At 36.7% G+C, this 15199-nt stretch overlaps 2 protein-coding genes across 9 annotated transcripts in view; one reads left to right on the top strand and one right to left on the bottom strand.

Moving 5' to 3' along the window:
* Window positions 1–5614, bottom strand: part of LOC116301827 (insulin-like growth factor 2 mRNA-binding protein 2) — a 19421-nt gene extending 13807 nt beyond the window's left edge. For 2 of the 4 annotated variants that reach the window (XM_031710952.1, XM_031710955.1), the window contains exons 1-5: window positions 5124–5241; window positions 4951–5027; window positions 4309–4390; window positions 2600–2647; window positions 1730–1784 (exon numbers count right to left, since the gene is read on the bottom strand). In XM_031710952.1, the coding sequence (XP_031566812.1) occupies window positions 1730–1784; window positions 2600–2631 (87 nt within the window). In that variant the 5' untranslated portion in view covers window positions 2632–2647; window positions 4309–4390; window positions 4951–5027; window positions 5124–5241. Of the gene's footprint in view, window positions 1–1729; window positions 1785–2599; window positions 2648–3189; window positions 3310–4308; window positions 4391–4950; window positions 5028–5123; window positions 5242–5385 lie in introns of those variants that run through there. The other 2 variants (XM_031710953.2, XM_031710954.1) reach the window with 2 other exon arrangements.
* The window catches only part of LOC116301828 (uncharacterized), a 17547-nt gene extending 2348 nt beyond the window's left edge, over window positions 1–15199 (top strand). For 2 of the 5 annotated variants that reach the window (XM_031710961.2, XM_089036645.1), the window contains exons 2-5: window positions 11556–11815; window positions 12338–12416; window positions 12888–13031; window positions 14454–15199. In XM_031710961.2, coding sequence (XP_031566821.1) covers window positions 11576–11815; window positions 12338–12416; window positions 12888–13031; window positions 14454–14605 — 615 coding nt within the window. In that variant the 5' untranslated portion in view covers window positions 11556–11575 and the 3' untranslated portion in view covers window positions 14606–15199. Of the gene's footprint in view, window positions 1–8794; window positions 8913–11555; window positions 11816–12337; window positions 12417–12887; window positions 13032–14072; window positions 14381–14453 lie in introns of those variants that run through there. The other 3 variants (XR_004197781.2, XM_031710962.2, XM_031710960.2) reach the window with 3 other exon arrangements.

The following is a 15199-nucleotide window of genomic DNA, read 5'->3' as shown; positions in this document are numbered from 1 at the left end:
TTTGCCAAGATTTCTAATCTTTATATAAATTTCTTTGACTTCAATAATTTTAAAAGTCTTATGGTGACTCGAAGATGGTACAAATGCATGTTAGACAGAAACCTTGAAATGTGAGCAATTTTGATTCATTTGTGGTGGCTTTGTAGGGAGTTGGGGCAAAGAGCACAGAAACAGGAAGTTGTGGAAGGAAACTCACATAATTGGAGATAAATTTCAACAATGAAAAGCTGTTTCATAATCTAGTCTGTTTTCCTTCAACTAGAAGTCTTTACATTAGATAGTGATTCTCGAAAAAAAATGAAGATACCACCATTTGCTATATTATCAAGTAACAGCGATATTGAAAATCCATTCAAAACACAACTTTGGATGTCTAACATTACTTTGCATAAGTACCTATAGGTACAAAAATCCAATATTCACTCCTTAAGTTTCCAAATACAAAAACACCAGAAGTCAACAGCGTCCTTTTAAATCAAAACAAATAAATAAGAAATCAAAGAAACTAATAATGACTAAGAAATTCAAATAAGCAGAATCCCATAAAAAAACTCTAAATATTTACGATACACTACCTATTAGTGTATCACTGATATTTTAAGTTTTTAACATGTTGATTATTATAAAAATATCATAAATATTGTATATACTATTGCTTTGCTAATAAAATTAACTAATATATTTAAAGTTATTGTTATTGTTTAACCTGTACTTCTTAAAATCTTTTAATCATGTTCAAAACTATGCATTTTGTATATCGTATATTAATACATAATATTGTCATAATCATTAATCTGAAAAATCCTCTATTGAAAAATAGAATACTGAATTTCAATAAGAATTAAAGTACCTGTACCTATCTCCTCATGCCTAAATGACACATAGGGCCTTGGGAAAATTAAAGTATATAGAAAATTTCAAATTGTTTTAAGATAAAGGTTAGAAACAGTATTTATGTAAGGTTTTTTTATAGCCATACATCATGTGAAATATGAAATGTTACATAACAACCAGAGATCGATTAGATGGGGAGACGAAGCAACTTGTGATGAGCTTTGTGAAAATGGCTGGCATTTTACAATGTTTTTGCCAGTAAACATCACATGTAAGTATCCCTATAATCCATAAAAGATCCTTTTTTCCAAGAACTTTCATTCATTTTTAAACGATCTTTACTTTTCCATTTTTTCTTTTTATTTCTTTTTTTAGTTTAATTTTATTTTTTAGTTCAGGTTTATCCTGCTAAACATTATACAACACTTTGAAATGACTGAAAATTGAAATGTCTGGTAGATGGAAGAAAATCTAAATATGGTACTACACATAAAAAATACTTTTAAAATATTTAGTTTGCAATTAAAAATAGCATTCCCTTTTTCATTACAAAATGTGATGGCTTACGCAAAAGCATAAACTGGAAATGACAAGAAACACTAAGTTTTACCGAAACAATTACATCATTACATGCGCTACCATTGGCTGACAGGGTCAATTTTCTTTCATTCGGCACTAGACTGGCGCAGTATGATTATACCTGACAGACATAACTTAATAAATCTATGGTACATATAATTAACATAAAATAGCATATAAACAACCACAGGTTCCTTTGTATCCATTTAATGTATATATGTACCATCAGACAATGTCAAACATCCATTCATCAAAACATACTGCTCTACCTGTCTTGCTAATATCGTAAGACACAGAAGTGACATATATACTATACCTCTGGATGCATGCCACCTTCGGCAAACTGCATGCCTGGTAAACCAGGAACTGGCCTATAAATCAAAAAAAAAAAGCAAACATAGTGTATAGATTGCACATTGATACAATATCGGTGCTTGCAAGTGGATTGATTGTTAACCTTCATGTCCAGGCAGCGATATGGTTCTATAAGGGGTTAAATTCGCCGCTACTACTACTAAAAATATTGTAAAACCAGACTTTATTTCACCCCAAACGCATGGATTAAATTACAGAAAATTTGTCAACTCAAAAAAATTTCAAGTGAGTCAATACAAAAGAATATCTTAATTCTTGAAAGAGATGATGTACGATTAACATGTAAGTGTCCTACTAAATCAATGAGAGCAAATTAGTTTCACATTTCTCAATATTGAACTTCAGTCTAGTCACAAAACAATATAGTCCTTATGTCCTTGTAAAAAATCTATTGTTAGTTTGATAAACACTGTCTGACTTTTGCTTAATTTTGTCGCAAGCTCAGCGGCCTTTGACAGAGGTCAGGAAAAAAAAGCGAGTCTGCTTCTTTACGTCTAGAATAAACTTCGCGATCTTATACCTTAGTGTTCTGATTAAACCTTGCGAGTAGCTTTGAATTAAATAGGTTCACATTACGACCGACTTTAGGGTTTAAGACTAGCAACAAAATCAATTCTTTGACTATTTAACTATTGCTAGACACCCAGGATGAACAGTTTTGTCTCTAGTATGGCAAAATCCTTCAGTCACTGTTGGGGATAGTATGAAAATAATGAAGCCGAATGTTTAGTCTTTCATAAATGCAAATCATAAAAAATTGAAACATTTCTTTAAAATAAGACTACATATACAAAGTGAATTGTCTACTTACCCTTCAGCATCATTGTGTCCTTCAAAGTCCATCACACAACCTATTCACCTGTAAAAAAATCAGGGAAAACCCGCATTAGCCACGTGCATGCTATAAATAGAAGCTAATAGATTGTCAAAAAACGTTACTGTGGATACACAGTCTGCTGTAACTAAAATGATTTAAAGACTAAGTTGTTGCAAATGCATTGGCTAACTTAGACGTCATGAACCGGGTAAAATAATTTGGTTAAAACTTCTACAGACGAAAAATATACAAATGACGACCTTTCTCATGCTCACTTATCTAAGAAGAATCAGAAGTCAGTTAAGAAATTATCACTTCGATGATTATAATTACATTGCCAATTTTTTTCCTAAAAATATCACGTTTTTAACACGGCATATTTGTTATATTTCAACCAATTGAGCAAAGTTCAGCATAATACTCCAATGAAATTCACAATGGCTAAACTTATTCAAAAACATCATTTTAATGCTGATAGAATCAACAAGAAAATAGAAATTTAGCTAGATAGGATACGTATAACTTCAATTTGTCCAAATCATCAGCATACACCAACAAATTATGAATATACCTTATATTCCTACCTGTAAGAATTAAATGTAATTTGGTTTGTACATGTCATGTTCCACTGTGTAGATTTCAAGAAAACTTGTACATTTCACATGAAATTTGAGAGGTACTAATAGTGATAATGAAGTAGAATTCTTCAATTTTATGTTGAAGATCTCTTTCCTTTAAAAAGATGATGGAAAAACTGGAATACTAACTACCAATAATTGGTACAGTATAGGCAGGCATCTTAAAAATACAAAATATCTCATCTTTTACAATTCTAAGTCAAAATTTAAGAGTTTTACTTGAAAAGAAAACGTAACACAGCAATACAAAGGAAAGAAAATTCAAAACCTAAATTTTGGAAAGCTCGCATGAAGGAAACCATTTTTTGTACCAAACCAATCCTTCCCTTACTGTTGAAGACGTTTTTTGGTAATAATATACATATTGTTACTACTATAGGGTAATTACTGAGCAAATAAGAAACAATTCAGGATACATTACCCAAAATGAAAGCCCGAGAATCGTGTTTAGTTGATTGTAAACTGAAATGTTAAACTATATTTTGAAAAGGAGGGAACACGCCTACGAACTTCCCAGCATCTGAAATTCCGAGAAAGCATTTTATCGTCACTTGCGTTACCTTCTACCATCACCAGAGTATTAAAATAATCGACAAAAAATCGTATTTTCAAAACCTTAGACTTAAAAATACCAATTGTTTTTTTGAATATGTGTCTTTCCTACGTTATTGTTTTTCCAAATGAGATTGAAAGTTAATTCAAACGAGTTTTACTTGAATGACCATGATTTGGATAACGAACTGTAACGAGAATATAGAGCCTCGACGAAGATATCATTTCTTGAATTCGTTCCAAAAATCTTAGAAATCTAATACCAGTAAATGGACAAAGAACAATTTAGCGACTTCAACGTGCAGGGAAATGTAAACAAACCAAAAGCAACATTAAAACTTTGTTAAATAGTTCAAACTAGGCAGTTGATGAAGGCGAAGCGTTTCACTGTGTGCGGGCTTAGGGGAAACCACAACCTTCCCTAGAAACGAATCTTTTTACGGCTGAACTCCTTTCAGTCACCAAAAATACCTCATTTGCAGACATTACGCATGTTTTACGTCGCATACTTACGTAAATGGTCACGTATCTTGAATAAGGGAATTCAGCTCTACAACTACTCTACTACTACAACTATGGCGAACTGCAGTCATACCTGTGGAAGGAATTTCATAAGCGTTGTAAAATTGCGTATACAAAAACTCTACGCAGCAGAACTAAGTACGACTGCAAATGTAGTTCAAGACTATCTTAGCTTGATGAGAATGGATTTTTCTAAGGTGAAAATCGTGTTAGGAATTTGAGCCTCGTCTACTTCGAGATAGCGGCTCAAGGCGAAGGCTCTGTTATAACGAAGCCGTGCATGGCTTCGTCTTGCACGCAACTGCTTTTAAAAGTAACTTGCAAACAGCAAATCCCCATGTGTGACAAAGATATAGATAAATACTAAATCGAGTCAACAGGAACACACAAGAGCTTTGAAGACCACCACAGGCGAAGATACGATGCGGGTGAACTTGATCTTGACTACCGAAGCCGTCTTACTCCAAGGTTTACTATGACGAACATGAAAGATTGTCCTGCATGCGTATCGCTTTATCTCCAAAATAACCAAATACGGAGACTCCTATCTTGCTGTTGACAGTTTTCCTGGCAAAAATGGAGACTTCTAGAGCTGGGGTGTTGGACTTACGCGGTAGAAGTAAGTTTACTTACACTAAACAGCTCTATCGCTCTAACTCCATTCACTGTACAACTCGTCCTTTCCTTCGCAAACCAAGCAAGCACCTCACCTGGATAAATGCGACAAAAAAACATCAAAATACGTCAGCACACACACAAAGCTCGTGAGCGACTAAAGAAAAAGTTTAAAAACAGCATCCACTAACAGACAAGGTAAAGTCGAGTGTTGCTATGCTGAAATTAGGGTCGTAGTAGTTGAAATTCTTGGTTCAATGTAGAAAGTTTCAGGACCAAAGCCAAGTCCACGTGCCACCGGTGTTACAAGATCACGTGACCCCGTGACATGTGTCACTCTGACGAATACTAATTACAGCCTCTGATTGGACTGTTCTGTACATGTGATTATTCGCTCTGCTTCAAGTGACGTCACCAAACCTAGCACAAGCCTTCAATGTTCAAGACTGTTACCTTTTTTAGGGTTAAATTGGTCCATATTGCACGTATGCATCTTCGAGGTGCCCGTTACTGTTCCCCGTCTAGGGCTCGTCTCTCGTTGTTGTTTAAATGTTGCATCTGAGTGCTCCCCAGTTAAGATTGATTGTAATTTGCATGTTTTGCATTCTCTGCCACGCCCGGGCCAATGAGATCTCGCGGTGGTCATGTTAGTCACAAACAATTCGCCTTTGTGACATGTTTTCTGACAGCCCAAAACAAAGGGGTTTAATAATACAAAAGTTCAAAAGGGCCATGCTGTAAGACCGTGCCGACCACATCAAATCTTACTTGTCTGAGTCAATGAATTTCCCATAATAATATCTTCAGTATCACTTTCTACATCTATTTGTTCAAGAAGATAAATAAGACACGTACTATCTATTTGTTATTCACGAAAAAAGATTTTGTAATCGTGCTGGTACGTAATTAACATAATAATAAACATATTTGAAGATGAACTTTGTGCCACGGGCTCAACGATGCCGCCAAAAAAAATACTATTTTTACTATTTCACTATTTCGAATCATTTACTCCCGAGATTGGGCCAGAAAGGTGAGAAAAATTATTTTTATAGAGAGAAGGACGCCCAACGAAAAAAATCGTTGAAGTTATTTTAATACAAAATCTCAACTGAAGGTTCAAGAGCTCGTAGAGCACCTGCTAAAAATAACAATGATTGGGCTTATCAAGGACGCAACTAAAAGCGTTAAAAATGTGGTTAAAAGATAATAAAAAATCCCAGAAAAAATCAAAATTCAATGAAAGTACATGGTCACGGCCGAATATGAGTAGCGAAATGACAGTGTAAATTATATTCATAAAATCTTAGTCTCAAATCCAGAGTAGATCTGGCTAGTGTTTGTTACCGGTAAACAAATACTACATATGCAAGTAACATATTGTTTTTAGTTAACAAAAGGGACGTTTAGTAACCTTTGTTGTTTTCCCGCCAAAATATTTCTATAAAAAGGCGCGCCAATTTTTTCTCGGTCCAGTCTTTTAAGTGGAGAATTTTAGTGGGCCAAGAAATGATCAATTAATCATAGCTATAATCCACACTTTTTGTCCTTAGCAAACCACTAGGGAAGGGTGCGGAGGTTACTTCCCCCTTATAATTTTATATTCCTATATCTGAATTCAGTCTCTGGACTCCTTGACCTTTTGTGACACTGATTCACTATCTCCCCATCCCATTTGAAAAGTTCTTCTTCCATAATAGTTGGTTTTCGTATAAAGTTCATAATTCGAACATCACGATTGGATTGACTGCTTGCCATAAGCTGTAAGGCCAACGTTCCATGTTTTATCTGGCACTCTTCCGACATGATCTATTTCTGTTAACCTTGATACACAAATACTAGGTAAGAAGGTTGTGTTTTTGAAGATATGGAGTAGGCATTAGGCCAATTCTTTTCCTGAGATAACGTTCCTCAAGTTGCCACTCATTTTTCAATGTTTGAAGGGTACCCTTATGACTTTTCTGAGTTCGGTAAACAGGATGCATTGTGTTCTAGGTTCGGTATAAACAACACCATATAAGGCATGATGAGCAAAAGGCTAGACCAGAATGCACCAGGACCGGTTATCCTTAATGGCGGAGGGACGGAGGGACGGAGGGACGGAGGGACGGAGGGACGGAGGGACGGAGGGACGGAGGGACGGAGGGACGGAGGGACGGAGGGACGGAGGGTCGGGTGAATTTACGTGGGTTTTACGTGGTTTTGGTAATAGGGAAAAAAAGGAAGGTTTCCTCATTTGTCATCAACCAGAAGAAGGTCACTTGAAATTTTGTACTCGGAGAAAAAAGCAAAAGCAGGAACAATGGTTTTCATTTATTTTGAAACTTAGACTCAGCGCGCCAAAAGTCCTTTAGGTTTTTTCCCTTGAGGCTCAATTGACTTTTCTGGCTATTCAGATATATATAGAAACCAAAACATAAAGCCTCGCCAACTTGGCCTACTGTGGCTGTTCTTGCGGGGGACTTATTAAAGCTGTCCTAAGGCGATGCTTTCGAAATCTCGCAAAAATTTCGTGATGTACATGCACAGTAAGCAATCGATAATAGCTTCTACAGGTCTGTTGAGCGGGGGATCGTGGTTCGAATCCTGACCGGACCAACACTGCAAGCGTTTTAGTGCTTAATCCCCGAACATGATGATTAACCCAGCTTACATATATGCGTTCAGTGTTCCGTGTAATTTTTCTATAAAGGAGGAGAATAGGCCTGTGCAGACATTTCCAGTTCTATTTCACAAACTAAACTGTTTTATTATCGGCAAAATTGTACTCCCATTGGTATAGATTCCTCGTAGAAGTCTACTATTGAAGACAGCAGTATCGGTGCTATCAGCCTCGATACCTGTCCCAGTCGTTTCCGCAAAGGCAGACGGTGCTAGGGACTTTCTTTTGAACAATAGCCTACTGATTAAACACTGAACGTGTGCAGGGGTCCAACTGGAGCAAGATAGATTAATTAGTGCTCAATCAACGGTAGTGTGATTTAGTGATTTTTGCACCTGCTCACATGAAATCTGTTCTTGTTGAATGCAGTATTACAATCCAGCTGAGTTGACCTTGAGTTTGTTGAACAAAATCAAGGACAACCAATCAGAATTGAGGATTCAACATCATATTTTTATTACCATTTTCCATGATTCTGCCCGAAGAGAATCCATGAAATATTAATTTTTCATTCTTTAAATTGATCGTAAATGCTACTAGTTGAACTCATGATGGAATTGTATAGGTTCAATCAACACGATAAATCTACATTGTACTCTGTCCCTGCTAGGAAAATGCTAACCTAAAATAATTGACCTAAACTCTTTCGGGGAACGCAGTCAACTCAGTCGGAATTTTTGATATGTTAATTCTTTGTTTTCCTACGCTTTAAGAGCCCTTCTTCCTCTTAACAATTGGAGCCGAGATTTAAAAAATCAACCTTTCTAGTTACCTCATGCACACTATTTGTGCAGTATTAATTCTAGTCTTTCAACCGCATTCCAAGGACCTGAGTCTGCGCATGATCATGTACATGCTTTTGCCTAAGTATGCCAACTTTAATTTTCAAAACTTTTTTCTTTTGAATATTATCTTTACTTATTAATACATTATCTTGGTCTCCCAAAAATATTCACGAAATGATTGCAACAGTTTTTTCATACTAAAAAGATATCGAGTTATTGAAAAAATTCAATTAAAAGGTTTCCAATAATTTTGCTAGTGTTTCTTCTGTTCAGCACAAAGAAAATATTTATAGAATTTCTCCATGGTAACCAGTAAAACACATACGCAATTTTGCTCTGGACGAAATGAGAATTACTTAGATCCAATCAAAAATGAACATACCCTACGTTCTTCTAAGAATAGAAATCTTTAAGATATTTTTTATTACGTCTCCAATAACTTTACTTAGTTACGAGCATCATGAGGATGAAGCGAGGTGCGACAGAATTTCTTCAGATTTCAATGGTTTTTAGTGCTGTCTTCTTTGTTAAAGGTAATATTTCTTTTCTTTAAGAATTGCCGCAACCTTTGCCAGAATCCACTGAGAATGTTTTTTTTTTTTACTGCGTTATCCTAAGATCCAACTTTTACATGTTAATGTAGCATATCGTCTCCAGTGTTGGCGTTTCTTCATTCACTTGCATATATAAGCATGATCTTAAGTTTCTTTCTAATATTCTAAAATCACAACCTTCGAAGGAAAAAACTGAGTAAATTTAAGAAAGTTAGTCGTGGGGAGTGCAGAGCGAAAAACTCTCGAAATGAAGAGGAAAACACATCAAACAAAACCAAGTCAAGACTGAAACGCGAGTCGATCCTATAACATTCGTCAAACCAAGCACCAATATGCTCTTATCACTGGACTACCTACTACTTCGTATCCTTTCTTTAGCGTTAAGTTAACAAGTCAAACACTAGCCCCGTAAATCGTCTTTATTTCCTCTTTTCTTCAACTGACAAAAATGATGAATGCATATTGATCAATACCGTAGAGGAAAAATACTTTCCTTAACTGACGTTCGGACGTTCAAAAATTTAGCAACGCATATAATTCTCCCACTTCTGACACCATTTCCAACTCGATTAACTTTGAAAGACAATTTTAGCAATTACCAAATGAAAACATGATCATTTTAACGCATTTTAAAAAATATAAACATTGTAAAATATTAGTATAGGAACTGATCGCACGATCGCTCGAGTACAATTCGTGATTCGGAATTGATAGGTACGAAGGGTGTTTTGAAAGTTTTCAAAATTGGACGAGTCGATAGGCTAGTCCAATTTGAGAACTTTCAAAACATCCCTCGTACCTATCAATTCCGAATCGTACGAGAAGATTATGCAATTTTTTGTTTATAATACGCTCAACAAAATTGATTGGGACTCTACAGAGTACAATTTGGGATTTAATTGTACTTCTCTTGTCCAATCAGAATCGAGTAATTTTGTTGAATGTATTATAATAAATATAATTTTCGTGTCATGCATAAAGTTAAACTTTGCGCTCAGAAAAAACTCAAGGTTATAAAATATTTAGCATTTCTAGGCATGCTGAGTTTAGGTACGTTTTGGTTGTGTTATGAAAACAATGATTTCTTAATAGTTAAGAAAATGAGTCTCTCAAATTAAGATAAAGTATGCTTTAAACACTATATCGCGCAGATAAAAAGTCACCTCAACTGAATGCGCGATTTTAGGAAAGTTTTCCTTTGCAAATTGATGATCGCAAGCACTCCCAAGAAAGTCAAAGACGTAGCGACCATGTTAAGACAATACATCCCTCAAATTAAAATAAAGTATGCTTTAAACACTATATCGCGCAGATAAAAAGATATACTTCTCGGACTGTTAACAGTTGCTTGCTGTGCGTTCATCCGCTGATTTATGTGCGGTCACACTTAAAATGTAGTGTTTGAACTTCAGAAATTTATACAAAAAGAAAATACTAAGAAAACACCTCAACTAAATACTCAATTTTCGGGAGAAAGCGAAAACGAATACAATTCAGAATTCAAACGGAAGCTTTGCGCAATGTTTTTTCTTTGCAAATCAATTATTGATGGTTGCAAGAACTCCCAAGAAAGTCAAAGACGTAGCGACCATGTTGGTGCATGCTTTTAACAATGGAAGTTAATGTAGTCCACAAACAGGAGGAAAGAGCTAGGAATAATAGTAACAAATATAATGAAAAAAACGCTAGCATTTTAAATGGAATTTTGTGCTTCGATGTTCGTTAATGAATCACTGAAAAGTGGTAGTAAATAAATTCAAATTAACGTTAATAATCATTTCACCACAATACAGTCTAATCTTTTTCTCGTATTAATTTGCACAACTCTCATGGAAAGCAGGTGTTTTATTTTCTTTTTTCTTTAGTGTAATTTTGAAAATATTAGAATCGAGATATTTTTCACATAGACACTATTATTAAAATCTCTAGTAAGCGACCTCTGGTAACCGACCATCTCCCTTGAACGACCACCTTCTCAAATTCTCGTTTTGGTTTTCATAGTAAACCCTGTTATTAAGATCCCTAGTAAGCGACCTCTGGTGGACGACCTGCCTTGAGCAACCAACTTCTCAAATTCTCGTTTTGTTCTTCATATAAACAATATTAATGTCTTTAGTAAGCGACTACCATAAAGGTTTAATTTTAGATGCTTTAATGCTTTTCCTCTCTCGTGGAAGCGATCACTCCTACTGATCATGACACTTTCTTAATAAACACAATCTATACGGAAACATATGTGTCTTTTATCTTCTTTTTTTTTTTTTTTTTTTTTTTTTTTTGAAAGAATCACCTGTATATTTATTCTAAAACGATTATTTACCTCAGGCTCAGTGAACATCGGGAATAATATCTTCAACTTCGTTTCGGTTATTATTCCCCGATATTCACTTCGCCTTCGGCAAATAATTGTTAAAGAGAGTGTGCGCGCGTTCTTTGTGCTCTCATATAGCTCGCTCTCCCAACCATCAGAATGCGATATTAATTGTGTAACACTTATTTTATAAATGGATGTAAAACTTAGAGATATGTCGCTTGGCTTAGCAAATGATTCGCTGATATTTATCATGTCATGTATCAAAATCAACAGCGTAAATTCAGTTTTATTCTTCCGTTTTCCAACAGGTCAAGACGACTGCAAATCAATGGTGTTTTTCGGTTGCGTCCAAAACAAGGCCCTCTCTGGTCATGTGATCAAGACTCTCCAAGTCTCACCTAGTACAGCAACATGCCCACAGATGTGTTTTATGGAAGCCAATTGTATGTCATACAACATGGGCCCAATAGAAGGAGAGACGAGATCGTGTGATCTGAACGATGCTGACAATGTGCTAGACTATCTGGATGTGGTGGCGAAAGATGGATTTGAATTCTGCACTTTTAAGGTGGGTCTCATTTTACAGGACGGCGCGGCCAGGATTTGGAGTGTGTGAAACGTTTTAGTCACGACTTCGAGCATACACTCCCAACAGCATCCAACAATAGACCCCTTGGATGTGACGTCAAGGCAGCTCAATTTGGAGGACAAAACAAAAGAATTTCAATCTGCAGAGAATTGGAAACCCAATGTTATGTCCTCTAAATTGAGCTGCATTTCGACGTGCTGCAAAGAATCTATATAGCTTATTCCTCTTGTTTCAATGTTCTCCCATTACGTAGACCACTTGTCATTCTCTTCAGAATAAGATTCTTTGTTTGAGTTGTATCCATATTCGTGTGTCTTCTCGTATGTAACCTTCAAACTAAGAAAGTATACTCTTTGGAATGACACGCGGTCTGTAATGGGAAAACGTTGAACCAAGAATGAGGTTGATGTTCACACTGGAAAAATTGATCGAGTTGAGATTATTGAAATATCTTGAAAATATGTTGGAAGTCAAATTTCCAAATTTGTATGTTGATTTCAGAATCCCTGTTCTTCCAGTCCTTGTGCAGCGGGTAAAGTGTGCCTACCTGATGCCTCGTGGAACTCGTTTAACTGTAGTAGTGAGTAATTGTTTCTCTAAAGCCAGGGGTTGTTCCACTGGGAATTTCAGAAGGGTGTTCAGACTATTACAAAGGTTTTACAAGAATTTTGAGAAAAAGGGGGGATGACTAAAATTTGAGATTAATTTGAGCTGAAGGGGTGACTAGTCACCCCTTTACCACCCCTAGATCAGCCCTTATTTCTTGATTATGACAAATATTTACACACGTGGTGTGTAGGGACGATTTACGTTTTACCCCCGCCTTGAAACATTAACACGTGTTTAGGCATTTGTTTTCTGATACATTGATGCGTTTTACAATAGTTTGCTCTAACACCCCAGAAATTAGTGTGGTGGTCTGTGTGTATGGAAAGCTGATGGGGGGAGGGAAGGAGGGCTCTTTTCTAGCTTTTTCGTCGGTCAACTTATCCTCAATGAGTAAGTAGAGAGTGAAACACTTTTCATTACACGTGAATGCTCGCTCTGATAGATGGACGATGGAGCCAATGGACGTCATGGTCTTCCTGTGTCTGTGACCAGACACGCACGCGTCAGTGTGTGGATCCATTCACCCAACAAACGGCAACCGATTGTTCTGGATCATATGAGGAAAAGCGAAATTGTAAAGCAGCAGGTATGTTAAGTTGTTTGTGAAAAAAAATTGTTGTGACGGAAGCTGATTATAGGGCTTCTCAATAAAGTGTGCAAGGGTAGTGGTAGTGAATGACCCTATGATGCAAGCGACCAAAAGCGAGCGCTGAATCGTCTTCGCGACCAAGAGAATAGAGGTTTTGCACAATCACGTACCGGCGACATAATCCAGTTTTGGCTGCCTGTGGTTAGATGGCAGAACAATAAAATCTCTTTGCTCTCGGGATTGAATTCTTTCTCATGTAAAACGATTGTATTGTTCCTGCCATCTAATAGGTTGCCGTCACGTGATGGTGCAAAACCTCTTTATACTCTCTTGTCGCGACTTAGTAGGACTGATTTACATGTAATGCCATGGAAACGTCCTGAGGAGCATTGTTTTACCATAAACAAACTAGTTGAACAGGAAAAAAAGCGATTTTAATTGATTTTTTTCAGTAACTGCTTCATAACAATCGACTTAATTCCATTTGAAATCCAGTGGAAGAAGAGAAGAACCACTGTTTTATAGACCTCAGTCTTAACCTTGGGCGTAAAGTTTCCCCATTTCAAATCTCATACGATTCCCTAGAGTGTTATTTGTTTGTTTAATGTTTATGCATGAGAAAACACATAAATCTTGTTACAACTCTGACAAAAAATCTTCTTCTCAAGAAAAAGACACGTGGTCTGAAATGGTAAAACATCACGCCTATGGTAAAGAGGTCTTTTTCCATTTTATTTCATAACGTTAAGGTTGAGGTTAAGTCGGGGTTTGAATGAGTCATAAACATCCCTGAGAATTCCGCCATTGCACACGCACTGCACACCGCATTGCACATTCGGTCCGCGGCGACCAGAATAAAGACAAAAAACTCTTTTTTGCGGCCAAACTTTATGATAAAAATTATCGCCAACGATAAAAAAACACTTCTTTCAACTTTATACTGAGAATTGGGTCAAACGAAACAGAACAAAGGTTAAAAACTTCATTATAGTCTTGGTATCGCTACGCTTTGCCACTCAAAGTCTTATTGTTGTCAAGGAATATGTGACTGGCTTGCCCACCACTGGCTTGTTGCTATGGGGCAAATTGACACGTGATCAATTCCTGCAAATGGTCTATAGTGCAGTTGTCCACTTGTTTGTATATAGTAAATGCAACATATAAAGGTAGGAAATGTGGAAATGATTTTAGTCAATAGACCCCTTACAGTACGTCGGAATGCAGCTTCCATTTCGCAGGAGATTAAAATTCTTTTGTTGTATCCTCCAAATTGAGCTGCTTTGACGTCACATACAAGGGGTCTATAAAAACTTCTAAATATGAGCATAACCCCCACTCCCACTCCTCCTCCCCCCCCCCCCCTCCCTAGCCTCCTCCTCCCGTGGTCACCAGCTTATGACCTTCTACAATATCTTCCAGGAACAAATACAACTGATGGTACCTTGTGCGTTTTCCCGTTCCTCTACAAAGAGGTATGGTACAATCATTGCACATGTGTCGATTGGAATCATCCTTGGTGTGCAACTACGCAAATCTATGACAAATACGCCTGGGGTAACTGTGTTAATTGAAGAAGGACGTCGATGAGAACCTATTATAGTTATTCCGAGGTTGTGGGGGGGAGGGGGGAAGGGATCGAGTAAATAATAATAATTGAGTTAGTATTGCAATAGGGCAATACGGCAATTGGGCAATCGAATCTGGTCAATCAAATGAACTGTTCGCTAACAGTTTACATACTTGATGTTAGTGTATTGCCCAATTTCCATGTCTTGACTGTTGTCTCGATCAGCGCCGTGTAGCAATTAAAACAGTGGTAAAACTATCAATACATGCAGGATATCGATGAGCTAGCTCATTGCATGTTCACCGTTTTGGGGTTAAATTAGCCTGCGTAACAGGCCCATTTTCTCTCGGCTCCCATCCAGCAACGTCGAGGAACGCCTGCTACTAGATGCTACGCAGGCTAGGGTTAAATGTTCATAATGGAAGGTATCCTCGTGTCAGACTCGCAGCTGAATAAATGTAAGACATACGATTGATCGAAGTTATCTTTGCTAATCTCGTAATGGGCTGCCTGACTTTGATTAGTCGAATAACTACGAATAACTAGTTTTATTTGTAATCTTGCAATTGCTTTAAATAAACTTGTTGTTGTTGTTGTT

This window comes from Actinia tenebrosa, unplaced genomic scaffold (assembly GCF_029948245.1).
Source record: "Actinia tenebrosa isolate PJP-AT-01 unplaced genomic scaffold, QUT_ActTen_1.0 PGA_scaffold4__44_contigs__length_22323623, whole genome shotgun sequence".
NCBI lineage: Eukaryota > Metazoa > Cnidaria > Anthozoa > Actiniaria > Actiniidae > Actinia > Actinia tenebrosa.
Note: the sequence above shows the minus strand (reverse complement) of the source record. Positions and strands in the feature narration are given on the sequence as shown.